Consider the following 17,042-nt stretch of genomic DNA (forward strand, 5'->3'; position numbering starts at 1 on the left):
AACATGACAAAAATGTGATTTTCCTACTTTTTGTTAAGCAGGTCACCAACACCTGTAATGATAACCTAATCACCTCAGCAAAATCTCTTCATAAACCAAAACCACAAAAATGTACGCTTAAAATGAAAGTGCGTCAGTCATTGACATCCCGCCAAAAGACTTCTGATTCTCTCATAGCAAAGACCGAGGGCTCCTGGACGCAGCCACCTCCTCCAGCCTTCTAATTGGCTGTCCTCGCAGCTGAGGCGGAGCCCGATTTTAAATACAGCCTATCAACAGCCCCGCCTTTTGTGGCGATTTGCTCGCCGCGGGACGAGCGGCGCGAAGAGCAAGGAACGGAGCATGCGCATTCCTTCTCCTTTTCTCATTCTACCTTGGGGGAGCCTTCGAAATGAAATCCTCGAGTCGCGGCGTTTGGGCGGGACGACGGGATTCGTGGAGTCTATTGGCTCTCGGAGCCGTCGGTCTGCAAGAGGCGGGAGCAGCGGTTTTCACGGACTAGGTTTCCGATTGGGCAACAAGTTTGGGGAAGAGAAGGGGCTCGGGGAGGCCATTGGCCGAAAGTTTTGGGTCGCGGTGCGGCAGTTGGAGGGGGCGGGGCTGCAAACGGCTTCCCGAGGAGATTTGGGTTTTTTTACCTTTGCAGGTAAAGGTGAGGACGGAGAGGCGGCGAGAGCGTGGGAGGCTGTCGGAAGGTGGCTGTCGGCGCCTCCGCTCCACAGGTGTGCCTTTCCGCGCGTGGTCGGCTCGCTCGCCTGTTCCCCTCCGCTTAATTCTGCTTGTTGGGCATGCGGGAAAGGGCTGTTGCCTGCCCCGCTGAGGGTCGTCTCTGGGGCAGTCAAGGCCGTGCGGGTGTTGTCAGGTGCGAGGGAGGCAGGCCCGCTCGTAGGCCTGTGCTTTGTCCCCGTGGCCCATTTCAGCAGCATTGGGAAGATCCCCCTTGAATTATAACTTAGTGTAAGATAAACAAGAATAATACTTATTTGACTTGCCCTGCCTATGTCACCGGTGGCGACCCAGGGCAGCTTGCATTATCCTCATCACAACCCTAAGAGGCAGGCTAAGTCAGGGGTGGCCAAACTTGCTTAATGGAAGAGCCACATCGAATAAAATGTCAGATGTTTGAGAGCCGCAAGGCATGAATGTCAGATGTTTGAGAGCCAGAAGGAAGGAAAATAGATGAGGGGGAGGGAAATTTGGAAAGAAAGCAACTTTAACTTTAAATGCATTCTCCAAGTTGGCCAGTGGGGGGGGCCTCGAGAGCTGCACAATGTGTGTGAAAGAGCCAAATAAATGTCAGTTGGCCAGATGTTTGAGAGCCACAAATAGATGGGAGAAGGGAAAGGTGGAAAGAAAGCAACTTTAGCTTTAAATACATTCTCCAAGACGGCCAATGGGGAGGGGGGAGTGGGTGGGGTGGGGGCCTCAAGAGCTGCACAATGTGTGTGAAAGAGCCAAATAAATGTCAGATGTTTGAGAGCCACAAGGCATGAATGTCAGATGTCTGATAGCCAGAAGGAAGGAAAATAGATGAGGGGGAGGGAAATTTGGAAAGAAAGCAACTTTAAATGCATTCTCCAAGTTGGCCAGTGGGTAGTGGGGGCTTTGAAACCCACACAATATGAGTGAAAGAGCTACAGTTTGGCCACTCCTGCTGTAGCCCATTGCAGCCCATTTCCACTAAGGAATTATAATTGTTACTGTAATATAAGTAAGACTAATACTTATTTGACATGCCCTGCCTGTGTCATAGGTGAGGACTCAGAGTAGCTTACATTATCCTCATAACAACCCTGCTGTGAGGTAGGCTAGGTTGGGGTGGCCAAACTTGTTTAAAGTCACATAGAATAAATGTCAAATGAGAGCCGTAAGACATGTATGTCGGAGTTTGAGAGCTAGAAGGAAGGGAAATAGATTTGGGAAGGGGGAGGGAGATGTGGAAAGAAAGCAACTTTAACTTTAAATGCATTCTCCCAAGTTGGCCAGTGGGGGTTTTGAGAGCCACACAATATGCGTGAAAGAGCCACAGTTTGGTCACCCATGCTGTAGTCCATCGGAGCAGCATTGGGAAGGCCCCTGCTTCCACTAAGGAATTGTTACTGTAATATAAGTAAGAATAATATTTACTTCACATGCCCTACCTTTATTCCTGGTGGAGACCCAGAGCAGCTTTCATTATTGTGAGAATAGGACAACATTGTCTTATTCTCACAACAACCCTGTGAGGTAGGCTAGGTCAGGCCTGGCCAAACTTTCCTAATGTAAGAGCCACATCAAATAAATGTCAGGTATTTGAGAGCCGCAAGGCATGAATGTCAGCATTTGAGAGCCAGAAGGAAGGAAAATAGATGGGGGGAGGGAGATGTAGAAATAAAGCAACTGTAGCTTTAAATGCATTCTCCAAGTTGGCCAGCAGGGTAGTGGGGACTTTGAGAGCCACACGATATGTGTGGAAGAGTCATGCGTGGCTCCTGAGCCACAGTTTGACCCTCCTGGGCTAAGTTGAGGCTATGGAGGTGACCCAGGTTCACCCAGGGAGATTTCATGGCGGGAGGGGGAATAAAAAAAAACACAAAGCAGCCATTTGTTGTTACTTCTTTAAAAGAAGCACTGTCTACCTTTGTCTTGCAGGCTGGAAATATAAATGTTGCAGAGTTGTATATTTTATATGAGGCAGTAGCTTATATTTAGCAAAAACAGACATTCCTGTGAGCAATAATTCTTCATTATGCAAAATAGATATTGGACTCAGATTGCATTTTTAAAATCATTTATCCTTTGATAGTAGTGAGTAACTAAGAAGTGCCAGTGCTAAGCTGGTACCTGTATCATATCTGGATCTGAAGCCTTCTTGTCATAATCACAGGTTATGAGCACTTGTGATATAATGGGAGAGGGGGGGTCAATACTCATTGTGCATAAGCTCAAAGATATTTTTTTGTTGCTAGAGATTTGAGCCTGTTGAAAATTTGTTCAGAGCTGGACAAAGCTCTTTGTAATGCTGTTTACTTTCAATCAGGATGTTGATAGGAAAGTTGTTTTGCTTTGCATAGGGATTTTTATGTGCATTGTGGATGTTGCGGTTGCCTGGCCTTGCTTCGTATGAATCAGTATTTGGCTGGATAAGGAAAACGGCCCATAATGTTTTGGGTGCTTCACAGAACTATGTCAGTCATTTGGTGCCTGCATGGCAACCCAACCAACAGCTGGAATGTGGGCATGCAGCTCCAGGAACCCAGCAGCTTGGGGAGGGACGGTGGCTCAGTGGTAGAGCATCTGCTTGGGAAGCAGAAGGTCCCAGGTTCAATCCCTGGCATCTCCAAAAAAGGGTCCAGGCAAATAGGTATGAAAAACCTCAGCTTGAGACCCTGGAGAGCCGCTGCCAGCCTGAGAAGACAATACTGACTTTGATGGACCGAGGGTCTGATTCAGTATAAGGCAGCTTTATATGTTCATATGTTCAGAGCCAGGCTTTTCAGCCTGTTTGGAGAGAGGCTCAACCTAGGACCTTGGCTAGAGGCATGGCCTGGGAAGTGTGACTCTGGGGGCACTGCTGAGCACTGAAGGCAGTGTGGGAGGAGCTAGGGAGGGGGTTTGGAAAAGTGGAGAGGTTTAAAAGGCTGTCAAATGAGAAGAAGGGAGAGGGGAATTGCAGAGGAAACAAAAAAGAAAGAAGAAAGGGAAAATGGTGGGAAGGAACTGGAAGAGTTCCTTGAGCCCGGAAAGGCCTGAAGAGCCACACTTGAAGAACAGCTGTACTCGTTGGTATTCAATGAATATTTAAGTTCACCAGCTTTGGAATTCTTCTCTCTGTTATAATCAGTAGAAGGCTAATTCTTGTTCACTACCACCCCGCTTTGGAGGTGGGAGAACAGCAACAGATGCAAATATATATCCAAGGGCTGGTAGTCTCTCTGGATTAATTTTCAGAGAATAAGTAAAGGACATGACAGTGTACCAAACATGAGTGATGAACAAGGGTGTGGTAAAATGTTCTAATTATTGTGATGTTAAATGATAATTCTGAAGAAATGGTGAAACACACTACAGTAAAATTAATTCTGAAAACACCACGTGCCACAACCAGTGTTTAGGGGCCACAACCAGTGTTTAGGGGCCATAGCATGGAATTTGTCAAGCCCTAGCTGAACTATATCGGGGTGGCCAAACTTGTTTGATGTAAGAGCCACATAGAATAAATGACAGATGTTTGTGAGCCATTTGAACCTCAGATGTCTGAGAGCTGGAAGGAAGCCAAATAGATGGGGGAGAGAGGTGAAAAGAGCAACTTTAAATTCCAAGCTGCTTCGAGAACCATACAATATGTGTGAAAGAGCCATATGTGGCTCCTGAGCCACAGTTTGGCCACCCCTGCACTATATGAGCACATCTAATCCTTGCAATAACTGCAGTGAAATATATGCCATGAAACATTACAAGATGTACTAGCGAGAAATAGCAAATACTATGTGTTTTGTTCAGTGTAGTTACCTTTTCAGAAGATGGTCACCAGACTTCCCCCTGTACTGTTCTTTATAATTTTTTGAAATCAAAAAGCAGTTTTAGGATTGGGTATGAGAGCTACTCAAAAGAACAATTACAAAAAGGTTGCATGGCTACCAAATAGGCCACTAGTGTAAGCAGGGGCAGGAATCAAATTTAATCTCCACTCCAGTGGAGAAAAATAAAACATGCAGCCCTATACTGACAGAGATCTATTAAAACTAAACGTATCATAGAAGGTTTTAAAGAAGAAAAGTAATTGTTATGAAATGTTCCCAAGGTTTACTGATACTGGAGCTAATTTTAATTTTTCTTTTGTAATAAACTTACTCTTCAGGAAGAAAACGCTGTAGAGCTAAGAAATTCTGTGACGATGGAGAAACACGGTTGTATTAAAGAACTGGAAAAGAATGATGAAAATAACATTAACAGACAACTGCAGAAATTGAAAACTGAGTTGGAGGAGTGCTATAGACAAGAGACTTTAAAATTAAAAGAAATTTGTATAAAAGAAGTGAATACAAAATATAAAAATAATCTTGAGCAGATAAAAACAGAATTAAATGCTATTAATTATGAGGGAAATGTTCAGAATTTGAATATCATTGTTAATTTAAATAATAAACTTCAGGCATTAGAATCTGATAGCTCCTCCTTCTACAAGGAACTTGAAAACTGTGTTGGAGACTTTGTGAGGAAACACTCTGAAATTGATTGGAAGTATACCACTCTGGTAGAAGAACTTGTGTTACAACTTACTAATAGTGAAGAAAGAGCAAGAGAATCAAAACACGAAAAGGAAAGTTTAAATCAAGAGATTGAAAAACTCAGTTCTTTAACTTGGGAATTAAATGACAAACTCCTTCTTGAAACAGAAAAAAGCAAAGATTTACATTGTAAGTATGAGAAAGAAATACATTTTTACAACATGATGCTAAAAAATTTACAGCTAGAGACAACACAGTTACAAGAAGTATTGGGGAGGCAGAAGATAAAACTTGAAGAGATGCGCAATACGCTGCATCAATATGAAAATGAACTGTGTCCGGCTGACGGGGAAGTGACTTGTTTGCGTGATTTCAGAATAGACACTTTGAAAAATGTGTTAGAAGATGCAAGGCAAAACCTAAATAAAGTCAAAGCCCTAAAGGATACTGACAACTTACAATCTGGTTATTACGTAAGAGATCATATAGCAGAACTAGAGCTAGAGGCTGTTCCTGAAAACACAGAGGGATTAATTAAACGTTTTGATATCACAGAGAGGCAGGAGCAGTCGGGCATATGTAACAGTCCTGGACATTCAGACCCTGGAAAAGCTGCTTTTAATACATCCACATGCAGAGGTGTTTTAGAATCCAGTAATGGCAAGACAGGTTTTAATTTTAATGACGATTTTTATTCAAATGATTTGCTAGAAGAGACTTTAACTGAAACTGAACTCAGTGAACAATCTATGGCTTTACTCTTTTCTGGTTATTGTTCACCACAGAATGAAATAGAAAGGCACACCCATATAAGTGATCATCAGGTTGATTTTGGTATTGGAGATAATGGCCTGATAAAGCAGAGCAGTGAAAAAGGATTTATTTTTGACAAGGCTTTTCAGGGAGCTGGAGGAGATGCAACAGCTGAAATCACAACTGCACACTTAAAAGAACAGGAGGCACATGTTGCTAATGATGAATCTCTCAGTCGAAAAATGGAGAAGGAGCTAGAACCAGAAAACAAAAGGAAGCAAGGAGATAACAGTGATTTAATTATTTGGGTTGAAGAATTCAAGCATGCAGTGCAAGACTTAACATCTCGTTCATGGGAAGAAACAGTAAAGGACCTCCAGCAGGAAAAAGAAAATTTAATGATGCAATTGAAGCTGCAGGAGCAATTAGTAAAAGATGTTCAGGAGCAAAAGACAGCCTCTGATTCTGTGACCAGTGAAGTACAATCTCTGTTTGGACGACAGCTAACAGTTTTGCAGAGGCAAAGAGATCAAATGCAAACCCAGATTGATAGCCAAACGGCAAGGAACAAGACCCTTTTGGAACTTCTTGGTCAAAAAGCTGTTCTAGAAAAATTCTTATTGAAAGAACAGGAGGATCTCAAGTCTGAAATCAGCATCAAAGAACAAAGTTTATCGTCTTTACTTAGGGAGAAATCAACCTTGGAAGAAAAACTTTTTGCAATAGGGGAGCATCTAAAGGAAGCAGAAAAGGCTTTTGAGGAAAGCGCTAACAAAACAATGATTCTTGAACAAACGGTTGATGAACTTAACATGAGAATGAAAAGCACTCAGGAATCACATGAATCTGACAGACTAGTGTTTGAAGAGAAACTGAAAGCCAGTAGTTTAGAATTACAGAAGCTTAGCGCTGAAATAACACAAAAAGAAAGGGAATTTATGCAAAAGGAAAATGAGTTGAATGAAGAAGTAGCTTCTTTAAGGAATGTTCAGTTGGAACTTGAAACTCGTCTAGAGGAGACTGTAAAGAACTTGAAAGAGATGCAGGCTGAGTCAGAGAGAGTTCAGAAGGAAGAACTTAGTAGAACCAAGTCTCTTTATCAGTCTGATCTTTCAGATATGAAATTGCAGCACCAGAAGCTGGTAGGTATTTCTCTGGACCCAGGGGCCATTTCTACTTTTATTTGTAGAGGAATGATAAGTTGAATGCATTTGAAAACCTGTAGTCTTTATAGTTATGCGTTTGTATTGCATAATTTGGGTTTAGGCCTGGTTATGGAACTGCAGCAGCCTTGGTCATCCTGGTGGATGACTTGCATTGAAAAACAGACACAGAGACTGCAGCTCTGTTAATTCTCCTGGACCTCTCTTCAGCGTTCATGGTATCCTTCTGAACCACGTGTCTGGGCTGGGTTTGATAGGCATTGTTCTGTTGCGGTTCCAGTCCTACCTGGAGGGTAGGTTTCAGAAGGTGCTGTGAGACTGCTGCTCAGACCTTTGCCCTGTGGGGTCCCATAAGGCTCCATCTTGTCCCTTGTGCTTTTTAACATGAAACTGTTGAGTGAGGTTATCCAGGGGTTTGGCTGGAGTGTCACCAATATCAACTCTGGTTCACACTTCCAGCTGATCCTCATGAGGTTGTAGAAACCTTGAACTGGTACCTGGAACCACTTTTGGAGTAGATGCAATCTAATAAACTGAAGCTTAATTCTTACAACACAGTAGTTCTGGTGGTGGGCAGAATATTTGACCTGGGATGTAAGGTGTCACCCATTCTGGACAGGGTTGTACTTCTCTTGAAGGAACACGTCTGCTATCTGGGGGTGTTCCTGAACCCAGTCCTACTCCTAGAGAAGCAGGTAGCCAAGAACACCTTTTACCAGCTTCAGCTGGTTAACCAGCTGTGGCCTTTCTTGGGCAGCATCTATTCTGCATGCCCTGGTCACATCTAGATTAGATTAGGGCAGCGTGCTCTATATAGGGCTGCCCTTGAAAAGTGTTTTGAAACGTCAGTTGATAAAAAGATGCTGCAGCCAGGATGTTGAATGGATCATAGGGACCATATCATTTCAGTCTTAGCCCATCTATACTGGTTCCCAATTTGCTTCCGGGTACAATCCAAGGTGCTGCTCTTGATCTTCAAAGTCCTGTACAAGTCGGGACCAACATACCTAAAGTACTGCCAGTTATTCCCTTGTGAACCTAGCTGAGTAATATGGCCATCTTTGGAGGCCCTGGTTTGGGTGCTCCCACTGTCTGGGATTAGGTGGGTGGCAAGCCAGGAGAAGACCTTCTCTGTTTGTAATCAGCAGGCAAAGACTTCTGTTTTCTTTAGCATTCCCTGAGTGATCCCTCCTTCCTAAGTAGTGTTTTAATTGCTGTTTTTATGTATTGTATGCATTTTAACTCTTGTTTTTAAATTGCTTTAATTATGTTTCTTTAGGGGGTTGATTTTAGTGATTTTATAATGTATACTTTAAACCAGACACATCAAATACATGGTCTTGGGAAAAAGAAGAGGGCCATATCTGACATAAATGTCACTTTGTTGTAATGCCAGGTACCAGAGATACAAACTTTGTAAGGATAGCAGCAGGTAAGCTCAGAGTTGGCGTGTCCTAACTGTGAGGCCCCATAGGCTAGAGAGGGAGAATGCAGAGGAAAACCCATATGGGGGGACTGGAGAGCCGACGGTGTAACACTGGGCAGATGCCCCTGCATTGCCTGGAGGGGAGCAAACCCATCTCCACCTGTTCCTGCCATCAGTGCTGTGAACCCAGACCCTAGAGTAAGAACATGAAGCAGCTTTACAGTGTCTGTAATGAAAACCTGATGGGTTTTTAGGTATTTGGAATAATTGGAAAATCAGTTTTTCTTTTTTTCTCTCAGATAGAAGATCTGAATGAAGAAATAAAAGAGAACATAGAAAAGCAGAAACAGTTGGAAGTAGAATGGAAAGAACAGATTGGAATAATAAAAAAGGTATTGAATTAAATTAGTGTGCAGCTGATTTGATGGCAACTGGATCCTGAAAGCACAGTAAAACGGTATTATTTTTTATATGTCAGTCAACACCTATAGTGAGGAAATACAAGGGAAGTGTTTGACAGTAGGTAGTAGGTAGTCTTGCTTTTGTTTTTTTCTGCTGATGCTGTGTTTATCGACTCAGGGTACCTGGGTGTCCCAAGTATAGGAAGATACCACCAGGCTACAGTGTGGGTATGTCTCTTATACTGGAGTTCAGGGAACATGAAGAAAAATTTTCCAGGGTAATGGAGCAATTTGGTGTGATATGCCACTGTCAGCCTGGGTCTGGCTGGTGGTACAAATGTTGTACAGTCTGCACTTATAAAAATTTGGGGCAAATGTGCAATTAAATTATTCCCACAAGGCTCAACATTAATGTCAGTAGTTTACAGTCAAGAATTCAAAAGTTCCCGGCTAATGTACAGTTTCACTTAACTTGTGTAAAGAACATGGGGTAGGTTCAACATGACTAAAATGAGAGAATTTTCAAGCAGTGATTCAATAGTGTACTTTGTGAAATCAGAACAAAAGAGTATTTCCAAATAAAATACTGTTTACAACTAAGAGACTATGAGAGCAATCCTAAGAAGATCGGCTCAAAATGCTATTATGTTCTATTCAATGGGATTTACTTTCAGGAAAATGTTATTAGGATCAGGGCTTCTTTTGGTAGAAAAAGCCCAGCAGGAGCTCATTTGCATATTAGTCCACATCCCCTGATGTCACCATTGTTTCACCCAGGGCTTTTTTGTAGAAAAGACCTAGCAGGAACTTATTTGCATATTAGGCCACACTCCCTGACACCAAGCCAGCTGGAACCGCATTCCTGTGTGTTCCTGCTAAAAAAAAGAGCCCTGATTAGGATTATGCTGTCCATTACTACTGTCCAGAGTTCTGAACATCTGTAGGAATTGGACAAAATTTGAGCAGTTTTTACATGATCCGCTAGGCAAGGAAGACTTGTGTCCGCAATGTACATCTGCTTGGGTAAATTAGGTGAGACACTGAAACTCATAAAACGGCTTAGGACCATCTGTGATCACATTAGATGTCGCCTCTGGGGAAAATACACTTATAATATATAGATGGCACCTCAAAATGTGGCAATACTTGTAGATTTAACTTTTGTTAAAAGTGTTTTAAAAACTCACCAGGATTTCCCCCCCTATGGGGTGAAATTATGTACTGGTGCAGTCCTGCATATCTAAAACTTTGGGAGAAAATGAGTAGTTTTGTATGCAGTTTGAAGAGTTTATTATAACAATGACCAAGTTTAGTGGCAGTCCTTACTATTGTGATCATATTAAACTATAGGCAAACATTAGACTTTTCCAGAAAAGATGTATTTGAAGGTGGGATTTTGCTAGTGTTATTTACACCAGTTCCACTCTTGTCTCTAGTAAGCAAGTGGCAGATACATGTATTACTTCTGGCAAAGGCTAACTGTGAAGAAGTGAAGTCTAAATAATGAAACTTCTTTTGTTTATTAACTCTTTCTAGCTGACAAAAACCCAAACTAGCTTAGATACCTTGCTACTTGGTCTCTAACACTGGATACATTTTGTTATTATTGTTAGAACAAATGGGGACCTATGAGACTTGATGTGGGCCAGGGATCCTGTAGGGTTTTTTTGCCATCTGGGCAAGGAATCACTAGGAGTGTGTATGTATCGGGGGGAGGCATTTGTGAATTTCCTACATTGTGCAGGGGGTTGGACTAGATGATCCTGGAGGTCCCTTCCAACTCTATGATTCTGTGATACTAATTCCATCCTTCCTGCCCTCTTCCTCGCTTGCCTGGCAGCCCACTCCAAGTAGTTCACATGGCAGAGGAGAGGGGCAGTGGTGATTATTTTATTTATTTACGTTGGATTTATATGTTGCCCACTCCGCAAGCGGACTCTGGGCAGCTAACAGTCATAATAAACCAATTTAAATTACAGTTGTAAAAAGATAAACATATATAAACGATTTTTAAAACCCCAAAACATTTGTTGCTATGAAAGAGATTTTGTAACACAGGCGGTTTATATCGATATCTCAGTGTGAGTATTGATTACTCCTCCCTCCTCCTCCTTTGCCTGCCATGCTGCTGCAGTATTGGTGGCTGGGTGGGGGCAGTGGCTCTTGCTGCTTCCCCACCTCCCCATCTCCAGTACCCCTGCCTAGGTAGCGATACAGAGAGCAGCTGTGGCAGGAGAGGGATAGAAAACAACTCCTGTTCCCCCTTCCCCGCTTGTCTCCAATACCACCGGTGAGGAGTTGGCAGTTGTGGGGGCGCAGTAGTGGCTCCTGTTTTTTCTCCTCCACCTGCCACTAGCTCTGGGCCTGAGGGTGGCGCCTCAGGTGGCATCGCAACTGCATCCAGGCACACTTGTCAGACTCAGCTGTCTTCTCCTTGCTCAGTGCAGCACTTGCATAGGCAGCATTCCGCTTGTTTCGGAAGGGTTTAAGCCGCCTCTGTTTTTTGTAACTTCAGAGGTCTCCTGGACGGCAAAGACTTCAAATTTTCATAACTGTACCAAATACTAAGCCGAGTATACATAATGCATTTTTAATATAACAAAAGTAGTTTTAAATAGAATCAAAAAGTATTGCATATAATTAGCCCCCCCCCCGCACACATTTTTTCCTAACTGTTTCCTTTAGGCTCCACAATTTCACAACTGTAACTATATAGCTTCTCCATATAAATGAATTTGCTTGTATATAAAATCAGCCTTTTTAAAAAAAAAATAATGTATGTTTGCTGGCTTGCGATATTTGCATTGTATTTTTCCGCTGTAATCGTTCTAATTTAATTGACCTTGTAGCTTCATGAACGAGAACATGATCGTGAAGTAGCTGAGCTAGTTACACAGCATGAGAATGAAATGAAAGAGCTACATGCTAAATTAATGCAAGAGCAACAGCTGTTGTTGGATGAGTTGCAACAGCAAATGGAGGCTGCACATGAAGAAGAGATGCAGCAAGCAGAGGTACAGTGTCAAACACCAAAAATTCAAGGGTCTCTGGCTGTTGAAAGTAGCCTAAAGTTAGGCCACTTGTTTTTAAAAAGGCATATATAGTATTGCTAGTTAATGCCAAATAGTTTTAGAAGTATAGGACTAAAATATTCTTAGGCCTGAACATGTTGTAATTAAGAATCTATGATCACAAAACTGATTGATGTTTGAACAGTATTTGAATACCTGTGTATGTTGAGTCAATCCACTTTTTTGGATATATTGATGGGGGGGGGGGTTTGTGTGTGTGTCTGCATCTGGAAGTCATGTCAACCTCTGGTGACTGACCCCTATTTGGGGCCCGGAGGATATTTTCCTATGGTTTCCTATGCAAGTATTAACCAGATTTGGCCTTGCTCAGCTTCCAAGATCTGACAAGATCAGGCTTGCTTAGGCTATCCAGGCCAGGGTGAGTCAATCCACTTTCGATGGCCTCAGTGATTTTCTCACAATTAAAAAAAAAAATTAGCAGCACTATGAACTGTGTGTGTGTATGCCTCTGTGTGATGGCAGCATTCAGGGTGCCGGCTTGCTGGATAGTTGCTTGCAATGCATGTGTAACTACCATGCCCCACATCATCATGTGATATTTGTCTTCAGATCAGCCAATTTGAGTTATATTTATGACTTTGGTGCTTGTAAGACTTGGCATACAAGCCTTAGGATTGCACCTTAAAAGTGATAAAACCGTCAGTTTAGTAAAAAAACAAAAACAAACAAACCCAAGAAGCAGCATTACTAAAATAGTATAAAGGCAGCATAAGCATAATAATAATAATAATTTTTAATTTATATCCTGCCCTCCCCGCCGAAGCAGGCTCAGGGCGGCTCACATAGCATAATATAACACAAACACAGCATTACAATAGTAGATGATAAACCAGTTCAAACCAGCGACAACAAAAAATTGAGTAAAATGAAAAATTTTGACCCAGTGCCAAAAGAATTTCAGATTTGGCACCAGTGGAAAGTTAACACGGATAGTTGATAGTTCCGCAAAAGAGAACACTGTATCCTCCCTGGAGGGGATGAGCCCTGCTTTTTGATAGTGGGGGAGTGTAGATCTCAGTTGCTAGGTTTGATGAGAATGGGTGGTCTTTTATGTACACTTATCAAACAACTAGTCCAAGAGTATCATTTTGATAGATCTTTAAAGAGGATCTGAAGTGAGAATTTATGAAGGCAACACATTGACAGTAAAAGAATAAGGCATCTTGAACTGCCAGACTCTGGAGTTTTGACTCGCTGTCCCTTTGACCATCTATGGCCCCCAAATCCTATGCTGCTTCTAATAAGTGCAATTATCATATTTTTCCTAATCTATATGCACTGGTTGTAGGGGGGATTTTGTAAAATTAACTATCAGAATAATTATGGGAAGCTAGATACCTGCCTGATTGGTTTTCTTTAACCGTGGGACTTCTGTATCTTTATGGGGTTGTCTGGATGTGTGTAAAGAAATTCAAAGCTTAAACAGTTCTCCTGAAGTAGAAAGAACCTTCAAGATGCCCAGACTTTTTTGGGTCTTGATGGTGGAAGAGCTTGGGCCTAATTGAGGATTACTTCACTTCAAGGTAGGGAGCTAAATACTAGCAAGTAAGATCCAGGAGATCTGTTTCTAACTTAAATGTCTACTGTGGGACAAAGAGGCAGAGTCTGGGGGTATCGCAAGGCTACTGGGGGCGGGGAGGGGGGGCGGTGCGGGAAACCAATGGCAGGAATTGGGAAGTAGAGAAGTTGACTGTTGATGTACTGGCTGATATGAGATCTTTTACTCCTCTTTTATGTATTTGGTCGATGACTGTAGAAATAAATGATGTATGTATGACTGTTGCCTTCTGTCCCTCCTCTTAGCAAGTTGCTTGTTCTGGCTTTCCTCACAGTCAGCCTTTGACTCTCCCAGTCGGCCATCGTGATGTGTTCCCAGGTGGTGTAGCCTGAACAAGGTAGCCAGGATAGCATTTCAGGGTGGCCATCTGGGACCCCCAGCAGTTATCCCCAGAACAGGATGTTTGAAGTGGGAAGGGGATTCCTCAAAAGTTCAAAAAAGAATGAATGACTGGGACTGCCTGTTTCTTGAGGACTTTAATCCCATGGATACCCTGTCTCCTGGTACTAATAGGGAATCGAATAGTGTCCTATCTGGTCTGCAGCTTGAGAATCTGATGGGGGCTCAGGACATAGGGCTAGAAGTTGTCTAAATACATGATTTGTATAAAATAAAAATATTATAGGAAGCGGTTAGACCTCATGTGGCTTAAGAAATCTGCAGCGATTACCGTTTTTTTAAATTGCATTTTTCATTGCTTTTCTTCATTGCAGACTCTGCATAATCTTAAAATTGAAGCTTTAAGATTAAGTTCAAACAATGTGCACACGTCTCAGTTGGAGCTGATGCAGAACAATCTGAGGAAGGAGAAGGAAACGGCCCTTGTGGAACTGCGGGAGATGCTCAACGATAAGCATGCTCAAGAAGTAGCGGTTCAGCAAAGCCGATATCAGTTTGAGCTGCAGCATATCAAGGAACAACATCTGAAGGAAAAGGAAGAAATGATTTTGAGGCATCAGAGTGACCTAGGTATATAGCTAATAGATTTTAAGCTCATATTGCAAGCAAACTAACTGTTGGCTTGCTCCTTTACTGGTTGACAGCTGAAGGCAAAATCATGGTTGCCACCTAGATATATCACACTCTGTATACCACACTTTGAGGTTAAATGCTTACACTATGTACTTAGGTCCACCCACATTTAATATAGCTCTTGGGCAAAATGTAAGTGCTAGCATGCTTCTCAGCAAAAGAATCCAAGCTAGTGGGGCAGGTTTCTCTTCTAGGTCCCAGTTGAGAGCAGCAGATGAGTGGCTGGCTGCTGGTGAGTGGGACTTAACGTTTTCTCCCCCTCCCCCCCAAACAACAACAACAACAACAAAACTGTTGCCTGATGTGATTGTCAGGTTGCCTCATTATGAAACTGGCCCTGATGGTAAAGTTATTAGAGGCTTTACAGTAAAGCCTAGTAGAGAACTTAGTTCACCTTCTTTGAATACATCATGTACAAGAACTGATACATCAGATATTTTATGCAGTTGAAAATGTTTTATTTTTCAGATAAAGAGAAGAAAAGGGTAACATTAGAAATGGAGGAAAAACATGCCAAAATATTAGAGGTATTGTGTACAACTTGTTCCTTTAATAAATTAAATTGCCACAGCAATTGTTCGATTGATTTAGAGTTCCTCAGAATGGGTTTTCTGTTTCTTACACCCCCCACCCGCACAGAGAGCATGTGTTTTGATCTTAGGCACTACACTATAGAGAGATTTCTACAATGTGGGAGAGCAATTCAAATAACGAAGGTCACACTACAGACTTGTGTCCTGTATAAATAATTATTTCATGTCCACTGGTGTTGCTTGCAAGTCTGGGAGTAGTCAGACAAATACATTGACACTACTTTAATGTACATGGATATGGTGAAACAAGCCAGCAATACCAGTCACTTGGTTGCCTGTTTTGCCTAGATAGTATCTCTAGGCAGGGGGTTTCACACCCCAACTCTACCACCTACCTCAGCAGCATCTGCTGCTCAGAACTTTCCCTTAAACTGCACAGAATCAGCTTTAATCAAGCTTATTGTGAAGCCTCCATTTAGAATCTTGTAACTTTCTGCACAGTTCCTTGGTACATGGGACATAAGGATGAAAGGTAATGCTATATTGTTAACCAGTTTCTTTAAAAATGAACATTTTATTATGAAGGACAAACTATTTAAACTAACATTAGTACTACCAGCTCTTGATCTCCTGGGCCCATATCAGGAAGGGAACACTTGGAGGTTAGGAACTGCATGGCTCTCAGCTTCCAGGGATGGGGCGGGGGAACCTCAGAGATTGCGAGAAAAGGAGATAGGGGAGATTGACGGAAGGGGAGTGAGTGAGAAAGAGGGGGGAGTCTGTTCAAGAAGGAAATAAATAAGTGGGGGGATGGGGTGCACCCTGCCTGCAAGTTAAGGCCTCGTGTTAAAAATCTGAAGCCCATGTTTAAAACATTTGAAACATACTTGAAATTGAGGAAAATTATTGTTATATGTCTATACACATTGTATTCACAGGTAATTCTACTCAGTGGAGTGCTCTTATCATTAAAGGCTGGCCTAAGTGGGGCTGCGTTCAGAATTCCTGTTTTCCCGGAAGTTATTTAGCAATTGCCAAAGAACTGAGTGTGAGATTAAAACTGAGATGTTGTCTTCCTTCTACAAAAAAGGGAATTGCTTGGGGAAATGTGTGCAAGTGTCTGCAGAGAGTTTTCAAGTTTGGGTTTTGGGTCTACCCAGAAAGCTGCCTTCTTTTTGAAAGGGTCATAGAGTTGACAAGAAGGCCAGGAAAACCACTGGATTGTTGCAAGGGGCCAGACTGGAAGAATTACTGTTCTCTGTGGGAAAGAAGGCATTGTCTTTTCAGGATATTGTGTCCAAATTTTTAATGTTAAAATAAAACTTCATTTCGTTTTAGGATCTTAAAAAAGAATGGGCACTGGATACAGAAATCAGTTGTAAAAACATATCTGAAGAGTTAGCTGAAAAACATCAGGCTGAGTTGAATGAGGTGAAAAGAACTCTGAAATCAGAACTTGAAGAAGTAAAAAGAAAGTTGGAGAGCCTGTGCCTTGAAAAAGAACAGGTTGAAAGTAGGTAGTTTTATTTTGAGGGAAGCTGTCGTTTCTGTGAAAGTCCTTGTGAGGGAAGGCTCAAATGTAGAGTTTAATCTGTTTAATTTACATATGTTTGGTGCTTCATCACTGAGGTCAGTAGGATGAGGACTACCTCAATACTTGAAGTGCTGGCCAGAATTATGAAGCAGATTCCAAGGGGAAATGGGCAGTTGCTAGGGAAGGTATGAGCTTGTGTCTCATACAACTTTGTTCAGTTTCAGTATGCTGGAGACAGATTGCATTCCTTCCCGTCAAAATCAACACTACATATTTGGCTGTAGGTTCAATTGTCGGACTGGCATAGTCATATATTACTGTGGCAGACGATAATATGGAG

General features: G+C 42.2%; 1 protein-coding gene across 1 annotated transcript in view; it reads left to right on the forward strand.

Moving 5' to 3' along the window:
• Nucleotides 1-330: 330 nt before the first annotated feature.
• Nucleotides 331-17,042, forward strand: part of PCNT (pericentrin) — a 99,171-nt gene continuing 82,459 nt past the window's right edge. Inside the window, exons 1-7 of the mRNA XM_060231539.1 lie at nt 331-722; nt 4,841-7,105; nt 8,852-8,944; nt 11,803-11,967; nt 14,317-14,572; nt 15,104-15,162; nt 16,507-16,681. Of these exons, the coding sequence (XP_060087522.1) occupies nt 4,877-7,105; nt 8,852-8,944; nt 11,803-11,967; nt 14,317-14,572; nt 15,104-15,162; nt 16,507-16,681 (2,977 nt within the window). The 5' untranslated portion in view covers nt 331-722; nt 4,841-4,876. The remainder of the gene's footprint in view (nt 723-4,840; nt 7,106-8,851; nt 8,945-11,802; nt 11,968-14,316; nt 14,573-15,103; nt 15,163-16,506; nt 16,682-17,042) is intronic.

Source organism: Heteronotia binoei, chromosome 1, assembly GCF_032191835.1.
Source record: "Heteronotia binoei isolate CCM8104 ecotype False Entrance Well chromosome 1, APGP_CSIRO_Hbin_v1, whole genome shotgun sequence".
Lineage (NCBI taxonomy): Eukaryota > Metazoa > Chordata > Lepidosauria > Squamata > Gekkonidae > Heteronotia > Heteronotia binoei.